The 18,182-nt window shown below is 42.8% G+C and overlaps 1 protein-coding gene across 5 annotated transcripts in view; it reads right to left on the bottom strand.

Moving 5' to 3' along the window:
• Nucleotides 1-18,182, bottom strand: part of PFKP (phosphofructokinase, platelet) — a 77,787-nt gene that overhangs the window by 46,830 nt on the left and 12,775 nt on the right. For all 5 annotated transcript variants that reach the window (XM_075271616.1, XM_075271615.1, XM_075271612.1 and 2 more), the window contains exons 3-4: nucleotides 3,738-3,815; nucleotides 1,914-2,103 (exon numbers count right to left, since the gene is read on the bottom strand). In XM_075271616.1, coding sequence (XP_075127717.1) covers nucleotides 1,914-2,103; nucleotides 3,738-3,815 — 268 coding nt within the window. The remainder of the gene's footprint in view (nucleotides 1-1,913; nucleotides 2,104-3,737; nucleotides 3,816-18,182) is intronic.

The following is an 18,182-nucleotide window of genomic DNA, read 5'->3' as shown; positions in this document are numbered from 1 at the left end:
GTATGGACTGCCTTGTATGTGAGATCTCAGGCGTCATATCACATCAGATGGGGCATGCTGTATACTGACTTCTAAGGAGTATCATAAAACATGGCGGCGAATTCACATTGATGTGCAAATAAACTCATTGTCTAATGCTCAATATTAGGACATGAAAGACATCTCAAGCGAACAATAAGATCAGATGTGTGTGAGACATGATAGCCAAGAAACACAATGGTGAAAACATAAAAGAAAGTCTATATGGAAGGCTACACCGCCTATGGCTGTCCCCTGTAATTCCTTTAACCAAATCCATTCAGCCATTCCAAAGATATAAGACCTTTCAGTGTTGATTCACATTAGGGTATACTAGACAAGTGGGCGGTAACACAGTTTTTTTTTGTGTTGGGGTCTCTGTCTGCTGTATGTCCTGCAGTGTTACTGCCCACTTGGCTAATATATCCTAATAGGCACTAAACACTAAAAGGGCTTATAGCGCTGGAATGGCTGAATAGTTTTGGATAAACAAAACATCAAAATGCTGAGGATGACAGCGCCGATTAGTTGACTTATATCATTGGCATTTTCAGACCTGGGCACAGGTCCTCTTTAATCCTTTCACTGCCATGGAGGCATGGCCTATATCCGCAGCTACAAAAGCTTATCCCAGCCTGGATGTCAGAAATAAGATATGTCTGTCTCTGGATTGAGGGGATATCGTCACTCCATAGGGAGAGAACCACCATTTAGGTGTGTGGAGTCTTATAAAGCCATGAGTGCTCCACTGTGCAAAGGAACATGGGAAGAATATGCAAATTTGACTTCCATGATGTAACTAGGAAGTGCCAGTGCCTCAAGTGTGCACACCAATAGAGGGCGCTCACTGAGAATGTGCAAGTCTGTCTTCCATGATGTAATTAGGAAGACAGAGTCTCAGTCAAGCAAACCTATAGAGGGCGCTCCCTTTAACATCATGCCGACCTTCTCAGAGGCCTTTGTTTGCAATGATGTTGGGATTATACCAGATACAGTCTCTCAGCCAAGGACAGCTGTTTCAATGTGTTGCATCTCATCAGCTTGGCGCAGAGAGGACTGACCTAGCAGAGGTGAGAGGCTTAGACAGGGTGAGAAGGTCGGCATGTTGTTAAAGGGAGCGCCCTCTATTGGTTTGCTTGACTGAGACTCTGTCTTCCTAATTACATCATGGAAGATAAACTTGCACATTCTCAGTCAGCGCCCTCTATTGGTGTGAATACTTGTGGCACTGACATCCTAATTACATCATGGAAGTCAGATTTGCATATTCTTCCCATGTCTCTGGATTGAAATTTCTTTTTATACCAAGAAAATAGGCCTTCCAATGATGGAGCAATCTGATGACCAAGGGTCCCTGATCGCTCCTAGAACAAGATAACAATGTTGCAAATATCAACCAATCAGATCTCTTTGTTTGGTTCCAAACTTGCTAAAAAAATAAAAGCATGAATCTGTCCATGACCGACACTGGGACTTTTTATTTCTAACTTTTTTTTTTTAATGTAGATTGTGAGCCCCATATAGGGATCACAATGCACATTTTTTTCTCCTATCAGTATGTCTTTGGAGTATGGGAGGAAATCCACACAAACACGGGGAGAACATACAAACTCCTTGCAGATGTTGTTCCCGGTGGGATTCAAACCCAGGACTCCAGCACTGCAAGACTACAGTGCTAACCACTGAGCCACCATGGTGCCCCTGTTAGAGAACTTTTTGCATAAAGCCCATGGTATCATGTAAAGTGTTAGGAGATGTAGTGTTCACCATACTAAACTGGCTCTTTGCACAATCACATTTGCCTGGTGTGTATTATATTCCATATTCCGCAGTCTGTGGACTATCAGGTTAGACAATGATATGTGATATGGAGACAACAGCGACATCTGAATTACCATTTTTCACCAATTCCTCCAGAAGTCCGCTCCATTCCTCCCGGAAAAGGTTAGCCCCTGTCAAGCTGCCGTCTCCCCCAATAACACACAGGTTTGTGATCCCACGTTGAATCAGATTGTAAGCTGCCTGCAATCGGCCTTCACGGGTACGAAATGCTTTGCAACGTGCGCTACCAATGACTGTCCCACCCTGTAATGGAAGAAACGATAGCGAATACTCAAAATAGACTATAGGATAAAACACTGTAAAGGAATCAATATGTCTAGAAGTGTGAGTAGGTTGTGCCGTTTTCCATTTTCTTAAAGGACTAAAAAAAGTCTCCATTTCTCTACAAACACTGCTCCTTTTATCTAAGGCTTTGGCTGGTATTGCGACTGAGCGACATATAGTCTATGGTCATGAAAGGTGGATATTTTTTTCCTAATCCACGGAAAACGAATGCATTTGTTAAAAAGGACACTGTCAGTAGGTACATCCAAAAGATACCCACGAAGAGTTAAAGAAGAACTCCGCAGAAGAAGGCTTCTACTGGGACTCCTGCAAGACCAAAGCACTACATAAAGCCATCATTTTTCGAAAAAGCACCAGACATATACAGTACATCCCAGGAGGAGCATATATAGTCTCCTGAGGTAAGGCCAGACTGTCAGCATCTCACTTCCATTCAGTGTTTCCAAGAAATTCTCCTAGCAATTGATGGTTATGGGTCGTCTACAGTATCAGAACCACAGACATTACTGTATGATCCATTGGTGTGGCATTGGATAGAACAACACTTTAGTTAAAGCTTATTCTCTTCCTGATGCCGCCATTTTTTTCCCCTTGAACTTCCAAAAGCCTTCACTTTTTTTTTTTTTTCCATTGATATAGTCATATAAGAGCTTGTTTTTTGCAGGATGAGTTGCATTTTGCTACCATTTAATATAGCATATAATGTATATTATTATATAACGGTAAGACATGTTTGTAGGGTGGAATGGAAAAAAAACACCATTGTTTTTTTTTTCCTGTCAACCACTGTGCAGTAAAAATGACCGGGTAACTTTATTCAATACCAAATTTATACAGTTAGTTTTACTAATTTTACAACATTGGCCTTATTCTGAGACCCATAGATTTTAGATTTCTTTATTTTTTGTGGACAAAGCTGTGTGATGGCTTGTTTTTTTGTTTGTTTTTTTTGTTGGGCGAGCTGTAGTTTTTATGGGTGCCATTTTATTGTAGGTTCACACTAGTGTTTGGAGACCCTGTCCGCTTAAAAACCAGGGAGATAAAAGTCCTCCTTGCGCTTTTAGCTTAAGGCCCCACTTTGAGGAAACGCAACTTTTTTTGTCGCAGATCTTGCAACAATTTTTTGAGCCAAAGCCAAGAATGGCTACAAAAAGAATGGAAAATATATGGGAAGTTCTTATACTTCTCCCTTCTGTTCAATCCACTCCTGGCTTTGGCTCAAAAAAACGCATCAGAATCTGCAACAACAAAAAAAAGCTGCATTTCCGCAATGTGGGTCCGTAGCCAAAGGCTGAAACCCCACATTGCGGAAACATACCTTTTTTTGCAGATTTTGCAGTTTTTTGAGCCAAAGCCAGGAGAAGAAGGGAGCAGAAGGGAGAAGTATAAGAACTTCCTATATATCTCCCATTCCTTTTGTAGCCATTCTTGTCTTTGGCTCAAAAAACCGCAGCAAAATCTGCAACAAAAAAGCTGCATTTCCGCAATGTGGGTCCTTAGCCTTAGGCAGATTCTGCAGCGGTGTCTCCTGCTTTAGCGTGAATCCAGCCTTTATGCATGCACAATGAATTAATATAAAAGAATCCACTTACCACTTGTAAAATGCTAGATACGCTTTCCCATGACACTTCAATAATATTGTCTCCACCGTCAACCATTCCTTGATAACCCTTAAAAACAAAAATTTTATAAAAGACATTAGTAGTATTTTATTTTACTCAAACATTAGAGATATATCTAAATAGGTAATGTTTTATAGTTCTGAAAAAAACACTGAAAAAACACTTCAAAGCAATACACAATAAAATTCTCTTAATCTGGAACCAATGGGACCCAATTTATCAAATAGTCCCTATTTTCAGAAAGTATATACCGGTACAAGGAAAGAATCTTCAAGACAAATGCCCATAAGAAAACAGTAAATTTGCTTGTTAGAATTCCTAATTGGTTATGTCTATTTAGTTTTCTTCTGATCTTGTGAAATTCATTATTATATTGCAGTTCTCTGCAGGAAACAAGAAACGGATTATTTGACTTTCCGATATCAGATCCTGGGCTAAAGAGGACCTTTCACCGATTTGGGCACAGGCAGTTCTATATACTACTGGAAAGCTGACAGTGCGCTGAATTCAGCGCACTGTCGGCTTTCCCGATCTGTGCCCCGGGTAAAGCGCTATCGGTCCCGGTACCTTAGCGCTTTATAGTCAGAAGGGCGTTTCTGACACTTAGCCAGGGACGCCCTTCTGCCCAGCAGCGCCTATCGCGCTGTACAGTGTGAGCGGGGAGGTACGCCCCCCTCCCCTCCTGATAATACTCGTCTATGGACGAGCACTGTGAGCAGAGGGAGGGGGCGTTCCTCCCCGCTCACACAGCACAGTGCGATAGGCGCTGCTGGGCAGAAGGACGTCCCTGGCTATCTGTCAGACACGCCCTTCTGACTATAAAGCGCTACGGTACCGGGACCGATAGCACTTTACCTGGGGCACAGATCGGGAAAGCCCATAGTGCACTGAATTCAGCACACTGTCAGCTTTCCAGCAGTATATGGAACTGCCTGTGCCCAATCTGATGAAAGGTCCTCTTTAAAGAAATTTTACTGAACTTGGGGTCCGATAGGTAGAAAGGGGGTCTGCAAGTGTCCCATGTGAATAGATTGAGGGACATTTCAAATATCCATTCTTTGGGGGCCACATGGTGGCTCAGTGGTTAGCCCTGCAGCCTTGCAGTGCTGGAGTCCTGGTGTGCAAATCCCACCAAGGGCAAAAAACCATCTGCAAGGAGTCTGTATGTTCTCCCTGTGTTTGCACGGATTTCCATCCCATATTCCAAAGGCATACTGATAGGGGAAAAATGTAGATTGTGAGCTCTATGTGGGGCTCACAATCTACAAAAAAAATAAAAAATATCCGTTCTTTGGCCAGTCTCTATTTCCTACGGACACATCTGTCCCTTTTACTATATTATTATTGCTTTATACACAATGCAGTACAGACCTGTATGGATGATCTCCATTGGCCCACAAAACTATTGACCATTGTGCTCAGCGTATTTGTGTTTTTCAGGGTCTTTTCTAGTGTATAGTGAAAAATGTGCAATGCTGAATATCTAAAATTTGCAGATGTGTGAACACAGGCTACTATCTGCTTAGTAACCAGATCCTGGATACAGTAGCTTAGATACTGAGTTCCCCGACGTCTTCTTTAATGGAGACAATAAGCATTTTATAGCTATTATTACCATCTCAGTTTATTCATTTAGTTTTTTATATTCTTACTTTTACTTTTTAGCAATTCTGTAACAATGCGGGCTATAAGTTAGAAAAACAACGAAAATACGCTCACATTAGTCCATGTCTACAATGCTGGTCAGTACCAAAATTTCATAGAATTTAGGACTTTTCATAAACCTTATTCACAGCAAAAATGGTTGTGTAACGGCCTATTTATAGTATACAGATTTAGGGCGGGTTCACACCAGCGCCCGGTCTCCGCTTTGTGGCTTTCCGTCTTCTGCCCGAGAAACTGGACAGGAGACGAAAACCAGGAGTCAGTGTCCGCCCGTGAGCGTCTTCTGGTCTCCGAAGTGAAACAGTTTTTTTTTTTTTTTAACCAGACACAAAGTCCTGCATGTCCAACTTTGTGTCCAGTTAAAAAAGAAACGGTTTGGCCGCGGAGACCAGAAGACGCTCACGGGCGGACACTTTGCAAACCCACTCAAATGAATGGGTTTGAAAACTGACCGCCGGTTTCCGTCTCCTGTCCAGTTTCTCGGGCAGAAGACGGAAACCTGCAAAGCGGAGAGCAGGCGCAGGAGTGAACCCGCACTTATTGTGTTTTGTTTTCTAGTGTACAAAGTGTAAAAAGTTGCAATTATTGGCATTAAAAATGGTTTTTTAAATTGTGTGCCACCACTTTTCCAAAAAGGGGGTGTGGTGTAGGCGGGCAGGTGTCAATGCCATCAGCCCAACCAGATTTATCATCATTTACGTCAGAAATCTGGCGAAATGATAATCGAAGTGTATATGCCTTAAGGTCCCATATAGCGAAATGGAGCAAAAAAATCAAGACTATCTGTCATTATTATACTTATACAAAAAATCCGGAGTTTTCACAGATATTATTGACATACTGCTATTTTTGAAAACACAGCTTTTCCGCTCAGGATGTTTTTCTGTAATGTGTGCATGGCATTAGCCAGAATTAAATTCACTTTGCAAATAACGTAGCGTTTTTTTGAGGCGCTTATACTAAGTGGGTCGCCATCCTTAAGTAGTAGTCTTAAGGCTTAAGCCTAAAATGGTATACCAGATGGTCAAATCTTGGGGGTAATGGGTTAAAAATGGTGGTAGCGGGTTAATGTAATAAACTTAACTCCAAAAAATGTATAAAGGACAAAAAGTGGAATTAAGAATGATTTATGTGGTCAGGAGAAAAGAGGTTGGAAACCCAACAGAAGATACAAGCTGCATCATCATCATGCTTAACATGGATCATTCAACAGCAGGTTATAGAGGAGGAGATGAGCAGATATATATATATATATATATATATATATATATATATATATATATATATACTGTATACACGTTATATATATATAGTTTTGTGTAAATAAGTCCAATATGACTTGTCATCATAAAAATTCCACTTCTTGTACTATTATATTATGTTATAGAGGATCTGCCCAGATAGATACTTAAGATACTTAGATACTTTGTGTAATGAGATACAGTATAACGTGTAACTTATATATTATAATCCAGACTCTTTCTATGTGTAAGAGTCATGTGGGCGGTCCTACTCAGTGATTGACAGCTATCTCAATATGCATTCTTCAGTGAGACCGCCCACTGGACTCCTAAGCCTAGAAAGAGCAGGGACTTCAATACAAAAAAAGTTACAAGTCATAAAAAGCCTCCTTACACACAAGGATATATCAGTCTGCTCATCTTCTTCGGCTACATCATGTAATAAGAGTACACGAGAAAGATTTTTGTTGGTGACGAGTTCCCTTTAATAACAGGAACTATCAATAAAACATGCAGTCTGTGGTGAACAGTAGGGGGTGAAAACGGCCGTCTAGCTGTATACATAATGTATTAGATATGAGCGGCACAGGCTGACTGCTCAGCAGTGTACACAATGGACTGAGCATGGATGTCTGAGTCTTAAAGGGAACCAGTCACTGCGATTTTCACCATTGCCAGGCAGGGGATCTCCTTTTTAGTTTTCTCTCTGTATGTTAAAAATCACTCATTTACCTATAAAAATCATCTCAGAAGTTTGGCGCTCCATTCACTTCATTGGTGCTGAGGGTGTTGAAGGACAGTACAATACCGGCAACCCCATTGAAGCAAATGGAGAGTGGGACACGCATGAGTATTGGATAGGGGATAAGTATTCATAATGGGGCAACCCCTTTAAGCTGAGATTCTCTGCTTTTGAATGACACCAGAACCATGGTTTTAAATGCTATAGAGCCCAATGTATTGGTATCTGAGGTTCTTCTCCCTCAGCCTCTCACTGTGACTCTTCTTCACCCCAATTTTTAACATAGAGAGAAAGCTAAAAAGGATATTTCATCCCACATCAAATAGTGCAGTGGATTCAGTGGTGAAAATCCTGGTGAAATAACACAAGTAAGGCTACATGTACATGTGCTCCTGGTGTCCGTCTGCTGCAGATAGGGCAGAAATTGCAAGCCCAACTTTTCCATACAGAGATTTCAGTTAAAAAGCAGATGCCAATAGAACCCCAATATAGTCAATGGGGTCCATTTCTGTCCTTTAGGCATCCCTTGGTGTCCATTATTGTGTTCTTCTGGGATGTGACTGTGCAGAGGTGAACGTGGCGTAACAAATATAATATAATCATTAAAGATACGTGTCATACATGTCAGAAATATGTCCTGATATTACAGTAAGTCGCTATTAGGGGCCTTATAAATGAATATTTACTAATACAGGCCATAAAATAACCTCAGGTGTTTGGAGTCGTGTGCAGGCTGACCCAATGGACGGAATTGACTTCTGGTTGTGGGGACACTTGAAGGAGTGTGTTTATCGGGGGAATGTCGAAACCCTGCCTGACCTCAAAGACCGCATCACGTTGGAAGTGCGCAGCATCTCACCAGAGACGTTACACGCAAGCGTCGAGCACGTTCTGCATAAGATGACCATGCTCACCATGCATGATGGCGGCCACATTGAACAGTCATGCTAGTCGGTGGTCCAAATGGGACATCCCCAAGTATCGACAGACGGGTTTTGCGCTGTGCACTCATTGTACAGCGCCGCATTATCCCCTGGTGGGGCGTTTTGGTATTAATTTTTTTTTCATGCCGTTTCCCTATGCCTTGATTAGCACACATACAAATTTTCAGGCAATTCCGTCCATTGGGTCAGCCTGCACACGACTCCAAACACCTGAGGTTATTTTATGGCCACCCTGTACATCATGGCGGATCATCTGGGTGCAGGCAGATAAGTATCCATGTCCATGTCAGTGAGAGATGTCTATGGCTGCCCACTGTATATACCGTCTATGATATAGAACACTTGTACATGTCTCTTACATTAGATGCCATAGTGACAGTGAACTACAAGGGCTATTAATCTAATAACTTGGGAATGTAAAGTATCTTGAAGTGTATGAGCGGTGACCTCCCCACTAGAAGCCCTCTCGTCCAAGCAGAAGAACGGTCACGTAGCGCACATCCCTATAGCATACTTGTCTATTTTTAAAGGTTATCTCCAGGGAGACTAGACATGTATCATGCTTCACATGTCCCTGCTTATCTCAATGGGAACAATAGAAATGTATATGTCACAACGTGCCTGGTGGCGACTGCAAAGAGCCTTCTGTGGGGGACTTGAATCCTCAGCCAGAAGTGTAGAAGATATCTCCTACTACAGGGGACCCCTGGACAATCCAGTAAAGCATTAAAGTATACCCTATATACAGCCCAGTATCTTTTTAAAAAGTCCCCCGTTTCTGAGAAGATGACTTGTTCTGCTTCTGCCCTCTTTAAAGTCCCACCATATGGCATGGCCCGACGCACAATACTCACTGCGGAACCACATTGCAAACCATATTTGGCCTAGAGGTTCTAGAGAAGAACACTAGATGTATGGTATCTGACTGGCATGACACAGACTGTATGCTTAAGGTGCCCATACCTTCCAACAGTGATTCCTCTCAACTACCCTAAACACGTGCACTCTCAGTTTAGTCGAGCGTGCATGTGTTTAATTTAGGACAGGAGGGGGATATAGACCTATAGAGCTGGTAGGCCAAGTCACCGACTTTGACTCTTCCTTCTTTTCACAGCCCAACTCCAAGTCTATCTCGAGGATAGAGGATACATTCTGGATTGGTGGGGGTCAGAGCACTGAGACCCCTCAATGATATTAAAAATGGGGTTTTTTTTACTGTAAATCCAGTATCCGAAACCCCTAGAGAACAGAGACATGCCCCTGTTCCCATTGACTTCAATGGGAGCACTGGAGACAGCCAACATATCTCCAAGTCTCCATTAGAGACCCTGCTGCAGAAACCGGCGAAAATCGGCATAGAGAAAAATCCTGCACGGAGGCCTTTTGTCTCTCACGGTTTCATGATAAAAATAGCAGACACCCAGCGGACCCCATTATAGTCTACGGGTAACCACTGTTAACCAGCAGACCCAAACAACAGAGACTCGTACATAGATGTGAACCTAGCCTAAGGTCTATTGGCACCTTAGGCTACACTAAATTCAGCATCTGAACCGGTGAGAGAAATTGCTACCGGAACCAGAAGCTTCAAGGGGCCCGAAGACCACCATAAGGAGACATGAATATTATAAATTGCACATACAGATTTTGCATTGGGGTCCAGGAGATTCCAGTCACATCTCTGATCTGAACCACACATAACTGGTGCGGATCCAACTATATTCTTCTACAAAACTGAGAGCAGAAGATCTACGAGTGAGGAAACCAAAGCTGAAAAATTTACAATGCCAAAGACAACTCTTTGTTTGGTCCCTCAGACCGGTTCAGGAAGTGCTGAAAACCTTTATGTTCTCCAGTTACGGCTCAGTCTTACTGGTGAGTCTTACGCTGTATTTATCAGAACCCGTTTCACTGGTTTTCATCTTCCTGAGACATTTCTTGGCAACTTTACAGTGAAAACACAGACATGGTTGTTCCGTATGGGGAATTATTTGCCTGGCAACGTCACTGAGGATCGTGGCTGCTGCCCCCTTTCCAAGGAGCTATGGATACACACGGCTTATTTATGGCCTACAAGTTCATTAGAGGCTGTAATGCTCATAAATACGGAGGGGAATGTGCAGCTTGTGGCCTACAAGGTTTATGACATGAACTGAGTCAACACCATCTCCTATTTACTACTATTGCAATGTTTCTGTTTCCATACAGATAGGACGTTGTGTTATCGTATAATGGGACTTTGTTTTCGTTCAGGTTCTTTTTAATTTTCCACGTTGATTATTTATATGGACAATTACTATGGGTGAAAGTCCGAGAAGGGAACCTCATTAGGGTGGCGTCCAGGATATATGGGTTTTCACAACATAGTCTAGTTGGCACTGGCTAGGACTGCGGGTACAGAGTCTAAGAGATCCCCTGGTCCTCACCCTTAACCCTTGCAAGGAGGTATGGATTTTGCTATAGGATTCCCATAATAGTCACCAATTGGTGGCAGCAGTGCTAATGGAGAAGTAGTGTAGTCTGGAACCGTCACTAGGAAAGTAGTCAGTATGCAATACTCCAGAGGATGAGATGGAAACATGATCAAGAACACAGCCCAGGGGGACCTTTCACCACCAACAAGAACTCCAACTCTTTGCATTTGTTAAAGGGGATGTCTGGCTCCAAAAAGATTTTTCATAATGATGACCTGTTCACAGTCTGCGGCAACAGCAGTGAGGCCATCTGTGTTCAAGTTTCCATTTGGGGAGTTCGCTCGGGGAGACCCCAAACGGAAACCTATACACATAAACATGCGGTTGCCTAAGCAAACCAGCAAACCCAATAGATTATAATGGGGTCCGTGTGGTTTCCTCACGAAAGATGCGGAGAGAAAAGTCCTGCAAGCAGCACTTTTCTTTGTGCATGTTTCATGCGGAAACCGAGTGGAAAACACATGGACCCCATTATAATCTATAGGGTCAATTGGTTTCCTTAGGTAACCTCTTTTTTATGCGTATAGGTTACCGTGCGGGGGGTCCCCAAGTGGACTCCCTGAACGGAAACCTGAACACAGATGTGAACCGGGCCTCACCCTATAGCGGGGTCTGCCTGGTGTCTGTTGGGTTTGTTTCAAAACTAAAAGTGGTGAACAGAAAAATCCTCCGCGCAGAACTTTTCTCTCTGACAATTTTCTTCAATTTCTGCAATGGAGTATTCAACAGAGACTCCGGCACAGATGTGAATCCAGCCTTATTTATTTGTCTTGCTTATATAGCACCAACATATTCCACAGGGCTTTACAGACACTGTCATCATCACTGTCATCATCGCCTATCACGTGACATCAGGGTTGCTTTTTCTACAATACGTATTATATAAAAATGAAGAATAAGCAGCAACAGTCCTGCGTCTTACTGTTATATTCTCAGTGTAACATCAGTGTAAATAGTTTATATAACATGGACTATTTTAATCTCCTTACAGGAAGCAGACATCCAGGTTATTGCTGTGTAAAGGTGCTCGGCTAAGACTAATATCAGATATTTGCATTCAGTTACAATAGTAGTAAAGTTCTGCCAGACTCCTAGGAATGTAAGCCCTGGAGCCAAGCTCTGTCTAAACATGAAGCCTTGCTAAAAGTTGCAAGCAGAAATCCATGCTTATACGCTCTGGGTTATATGGATTATTTATATTTAGGTCAGCTACCGTACTGCAAAAGTTTGAGTCAGATGTGATAAAAATGTTGCAAAGTAAGAATGCTTTAAAAAAGAGAAGTGTTAATAGCTAACAAAATGAAGCAAATGAATAAGAGAGAAATCTAAATCCCATCAATATTTGGTGTGACCTTTGCCCTTTGCCTTCCATCAGCTATTCTCGGTACTTGCAGGTAGTTTATGGCAGAACTGGGCAGGGAGGTTGTTCCCGCCATCTTGGAGAGCTAAGAACAGATCTTCTGTGGATGTAGGCTTGCCCCAATCCTTCTATCTCTTCATATAATCCCAGACAGACTGGATGATGTGCATCAGAGGCGGGACCTGACTTACCAGGTTTGCCTACAGACAACTGTGATGCAGACATAGGTTGAAAATATCAATCACGGCTAAAGAATCAGAGAATTAGCATTTGTCTGTAGGGAAATCTGGCATACATATATGTTACTACTCCTATTTAAGTCCCATTCATGCATTCTTGGTACAATGGTTGGGCATTAACACTTGTAGTTATCTGTAAACCCCGCCTCCAATGCACTTGCAGGCTGATTTGCATACTCCTAAAAATATAATTATTTCTGCATTGCTTCATTGGTTTGTGGCCACACTTGTACATTTCTGCTTCTATTGAAGGCCTTTACGTCGGTTTATAATTGGTCTGGGAGACATTTTGGACATGACAGACGCCTTTAAAACCGGAGAAAGAAAACAATATCCCACTAGTACAAATCCCCAGGAAGGAGCATTTCCTCTTTGGCCTATAGGCATGAATGCATTCTTCAATACGTATCTCATATACACTGATTTACAGTAACATCCAAACACAGATTTCTAATTTTACATGGCCTATTTTATTCTTGCTTGGACGTCTGAATGTTAATCTGCTTTGACATTTTCGGCTATAACAGCTGATTGTGTGTTCTTACTGTTCTCTCACCCTGGCTGACCCAATCCCACTAAGGCATTTTGTTTTTGCTTACATTTCAATCTAGAAAACCCTAAAGTCAATGTGATCCTTCTACAGCCAACAATATGGAAACAGGCTTACTAAATGATCCACTGATGTGATCTTATTTCTGTATATTAGGACATTGCTTATACAATGACATACCGTATATACTCGAGTATAAGTCGACCCGAATATAAGCCGAGGCCCCTAATTTTACCACAAAAAACTGGGAAAACTTATTGACTGGAGTATAAGCCGAGGGGGGGGAAATGCAGCAGCTACTGGAAAATTTCAAAAATTAAAATGGTCGGAGTTTTTGGGTGTAGTAGATGCTGGGTGCTGGGGAGGGGGTGTTTTGGTTGTCTGTCTGCCCCTTCCCTGAGCTTGAGGACTGGGGTTTTTCCTTCCACGTGGAATTCAGTCTGGCTGAATATAGGGGATCTGCAGTGCTCCTATTAACCCCTTCCTGACAGAGCAGGAGCACTGCAGATCCCCTATATTCAGTAGACCGGGCACTGTCAGACACAGGGAGACCTAATGTGTATGTGTGTCACAGTCATTTTCTACTTTTGTATGTATTCTAGGGAAAGGAGGGATTTACAACTTTTATTTTTTTATTTTTTTTAAAGCTTCTTTTTTCTCTCCACTATTTTATGGGAGATTCTATACATTGATATTGCAGCTGGTCATAGACCCCCCCCCCCACCCTAAAAAAAAAAAAAAAAAAAAAAAAAAAAAAAAAAAGAGAAAAAAAATATTTTTTTTTGCTGACTCGAGTATAAGCCGAGGGGGGCTTTTTCAGCACAAAAACTGTGCTGAAAAATTCGGCTTATACTCAAGTATATACGGTAATATAGCTGGGGGCCGAGAGATCTGATAATACAACAGGCAAGTCCAAGAGAACTGGTATTCCTTGTTGATGGATGAGTACAATGCAGTTCTCTACCTACAGTAGATACTATGTGTGGAATTTATTAAGACCGGCGAGTCTTAGGGCTAGTTTACACGGGGCATGGCATGACGTATTTTGGTACTAATTGTGACGCAGGCAGCTGCGTCAGAATAGGGCCAAAATGCACCTGCCAGGACTGCCGCGGCTTCTGACAGTCGCGGCTTCCAGCTCCGGAGTAGGCACAAATGAATGGGCCTAGTCCAGAGGGTGCTGTCGCCAAGCGGACGCCGGGGCTGAATCAGCCGCGGAATCCGCCTGAAGAAAGTGCAGCTCGCTTCTTTTTTCCGTGAGCGGGGACATACCACTCATGGAAAAAAGGAAGCTAGCGGTCTACATAGACCTCTATTGTGAGGGGGCGGATTCTGACGTGGATTCATGCCAAAATCCGCCCCCTCTTGCCCCGTGTGAACGGGCCCTTAGACCAATCTTAATTGATTCCTTGACTGGCACCAGACTTAACAAGGGTCTGCCGTCTTGGTAATTCTTGCACATGTAGGTGCACCTCATTGCAAATTTACACCCTATAGAAACTGGCACAATGTCCCGCAAGTGTGCCAAGCTGAGGCGCATTTTTGGCCACTTTATAGGCGCATTAGGATTAGCAAATGAGGGCCAATATGTTCACACTACTTACAGCTCATTTTGTTCATATCCTATTTAGAACCTACATGGGATTTCCTGACATACAGCTCCAACCGGAGGCTGTGGTATATCCCACTGTATGCTTAAAGGGGTTGATGATCACATATAAGGGAAGGATATAATGTCACCAAGAAATTCAGGGGTTCAGCACGTAGGAATAGAGAGTAGTGGGACCCGAATATTGACCCTTACACTACTGAATCCAAGACTCCCACCCTAACAAGGGCATTTGTCCTTAGGAAGTCCCTAATGTTATTCCCTAACAAAGGGTGCTCATCGGGGGAGTTAGGTCTCGCCCCTGTGAGACTAACATCAGCTACCCTGCTAGAAGGGGTAGTGTTTGGAAATCATTGTTGAACCGCGTTCCGAGTCAGATTAAGCTCTGCTAAAAATTCCTTGATGAGAACCCTCCTCAATGCTTTACACTGAAGCTCTGCTTTTACAAGCAAGTTGTTCTGTATAAGCGTAAGCCCTCCACCAGCTCAACAAAAGTTAGTACCAGCTCAGCATGTTTTTTTCCATGCTTTACATCCTCAATGTCCAGATTACATTCTCAACAGTGACCTGCAACCTTCAGACTACTCCCAGCCTCCTATTTACCCCTCCTTTTATATCTCAGTCAGTTGTCTCCTTGTATCAAGTCTTGAGAATAATAATGCAATGTCTTATTCAATCACAAGCCTCATGAAGCATATTATGAAGAGCGCAGCTTTGGAGATGACCCATTTTTCCTCGGTACACGATGGTCTGCTCTCTTTATCTCCAATTATTTTCTAATTACAGTAAACTGTGCTAAATAAATTAATTGGTATTTCATTGGATTTTCTCATCCACTCAGCACGACTGGATATGTTGAAGTGAAACGGGTCATGACAGGAAAAGTGCTATTACACAGTCCAATACAGGGGACAATGAGTATTGTTATTATTATTGATTTATCATGCTTACTTGTATAGCGCCATCATAGTCTGTAGTGCTTTATGGACATTGTCCCATATAGGGCTCACGTTCTACATTCCCTATCAGTATGCCTTTGGAGTGTCGGAGGAATCCCACGCAAACATGGGGAGGGCATACAAACTCCTTGCAGATGTCATCCTTGGCAAGATTCAAACCCAGGACTCCAGCACTGCAAGACTAACCACTGAACCACCGTGCTGCCCACACATAACGATCGATGATATAACATGTCAATTGGCACTTGATTACATCAGCCTTTTCTATCGGAACTACACTGTGGAGGAACATTCACTGGCGATCATCACCCCCGGTACAATTAGATGATTTCCAGACAATAATGGTGATCTTTTTGTGTCACATAAATGCGATCCTCTGATCACCCAGTGATCGTTTGTTTTGTCAGTTAATCACCAACATAATCACATAAGCCAATTATCAGGAATGAGCGGTGGAGTTCTCACGTCTGGTCTGCTAAATGGAGGCGTTCTCAAAAGAATTGGTGGCCAGGCAGGAGCTGGGACCAAAGGAAGACGGACAGAAGACCACATTGTCTTTGGGGTAAACCACATTCAGCTTGTCTACAGATAGCAGAGAGGAATCACAGCTCAGGCCTAAGGTGGACCAGGTTAGTGGTCCCAGAGACATGGCAAGAGGACCAAGCTCTTGCTCATGAAGTAGGCTTGGACCCAACAGCGCTGACAATGGTGATGGAGCCAGCTCTGGTGAGGAGCCGAAAATGACCACACAAAATAAGAGGGCTATCCTAAGGATCGGAGAGTTCAGTTGATGAAGGGAGCTACAGATGAACGCAATTCCCAGTTACCTCCATCCCTGCGTTCATATGAAGAAGGAGACTCCCTTTGCACAGGCAAAACGTGCACTGCTTTACTATGTTAAAAACTTTACTAAAAGTTTATTAGTTAGCAACCTAGTTGTCATTTATGTGTCCATCATCTCCCTTTATATCTTCCATTCCTTTTGCAGCCGCTCCTGTCTTTGGCTTAAAAATCTGCAACGAAAAACTGCAACGAAAAGCGCTGAATTTCTGCAACGTGGGGCCTCAGCCTCAAGGCGTATTAATAACCTGTAAGTCTTGTGCAATATGGCAGCCATTAAGGAAAATCCCTGCAACGTCGATTCCTCCATTTTTGACAAAAACAGGAAATAACTGTGTTCACTGCTTGAGTTATGGTAGCAAGATGTACAAGATTAATGTATAGTGGGCAAAGAAAGGGAAGTTGCCTCAGTGGTGATAAGACATAGGCCTGTTTATGGCCACTAGAGTATAACCCTGACAGTCACATCATATAAGCTGTTAGATACAGCTGTATGGCGCTCACTTTCCTTGTATATCTGCATTTGGTGTGGTCATACGGTTATTCTCATGGAATGTCTTTCATATCACCTATCTCTCTGAGCTTTGCAGAATGCACAATTATTCAGTGTTTCATCAAAGATCATTTTACCTCCTGGCTGGCGGCCCAGACTAATCTTATTAATGTGTGCAGATATATTTATTAGGTTCTGCCCTTCATGTTAGCTAGTGTAAATTTTTGAAGCTGGCAATGAAAGCAATTTAGAATTGGGGGAGAGCTCCACTGACATCATTGTTGCTGAGAGGGTGACGGAACGAGGGGAAGATTTAGCGGCAATGCTCAGCCGTTCTAGCACCCCCTCCCCATGCACTTAGTCCATTTGCATAAGAATAAAAACCTGTTTTTCAAGAACATGAAGTGGGGATTCTGCAGACAAAGTATAGCACTGTGATCAGGAGTCTGTGCACTATCAGGTACTGGGGCTGGTTTAATCATGTTTTTCCTACTGATAGACTCCCTTTAAAGAAACATGGACGCAGTTGTTCTATTACATAGCACATAAAGCTATACAGAGTCCATACCTTGGGATGGAAAGAAACAGTTTAGCAGATTCTGCTACGCTGTTTCTGTAACTCTTATAAGCAAAAAAAAGGGTAGCTGCAACTGGATTGTGGTGCAGTACGGTGCAGTCGCGCACTCCACTCTGGATTAGGCTCAATGAATGGGCCTAGTCGGGAAGAGGGAGTGTCTTCAGGCAGATTCACAAGGCACATCCACCTGAAGAATGAGCATGTTGCTTCTTTTTTCAGGAGCCGGAAGAAACGGCTCCCGGAAAAAAGAACTGACCGTCTCCCATTGATTTCAATGGGAGTCGACTTTTTGGTCAGGATATTGAGGCAAATTCGGCCTCAAAATCCTGACCAAAAAACTATGTGTGAACTGAGCCTAAGGTTTTTTTTGGGACTTTGTAATTGATGATCTATTCTTAGGACAGGTCATCACTTGAAGGTCGGTGGAGGTCTGACACCCTGGACCCCCATGGATCAGCTGTTTGAAGTGGGAGCATCACAGGTCATGTGTCATTATGTTCATCTGTCGATCGCAGTTCAGTTGTATTCAAGTGAATGGACTGAGCTGAGACACCAGGCACAACGTCTGCTGAAATGTGCAGTACTGTACTTAGTAAGTATGGAAGAGGCTGCAATGATCACCTGAGTGATGTAGCCTCTCCAAACAGCTGATCAGCCCGGGGCTCAGGTATTGGAGCCCTGACAAACTTTATTTGATGAACTATCTTAAGAACAGGTCATCA

This window comes from Leptodactylus fuscus, chromosome 4 (assembly GCF_031893055.1).
Source record: "Leptodactylus fuscus isolate aLepFus1 chromosome 4, aLepFus1.hap2, whole genome shotgun sequence".
NCBI lineage: Eukaryota > Metazoa > Chordata > Amphibia > Anura > Leptodactylidae > Leptodactylus > Leptodactylus fuscus.
Note: the sequence above shows the minus strand (reverse complement) of the source record. Positions and strands in the feature narration are given on the sequence as shown.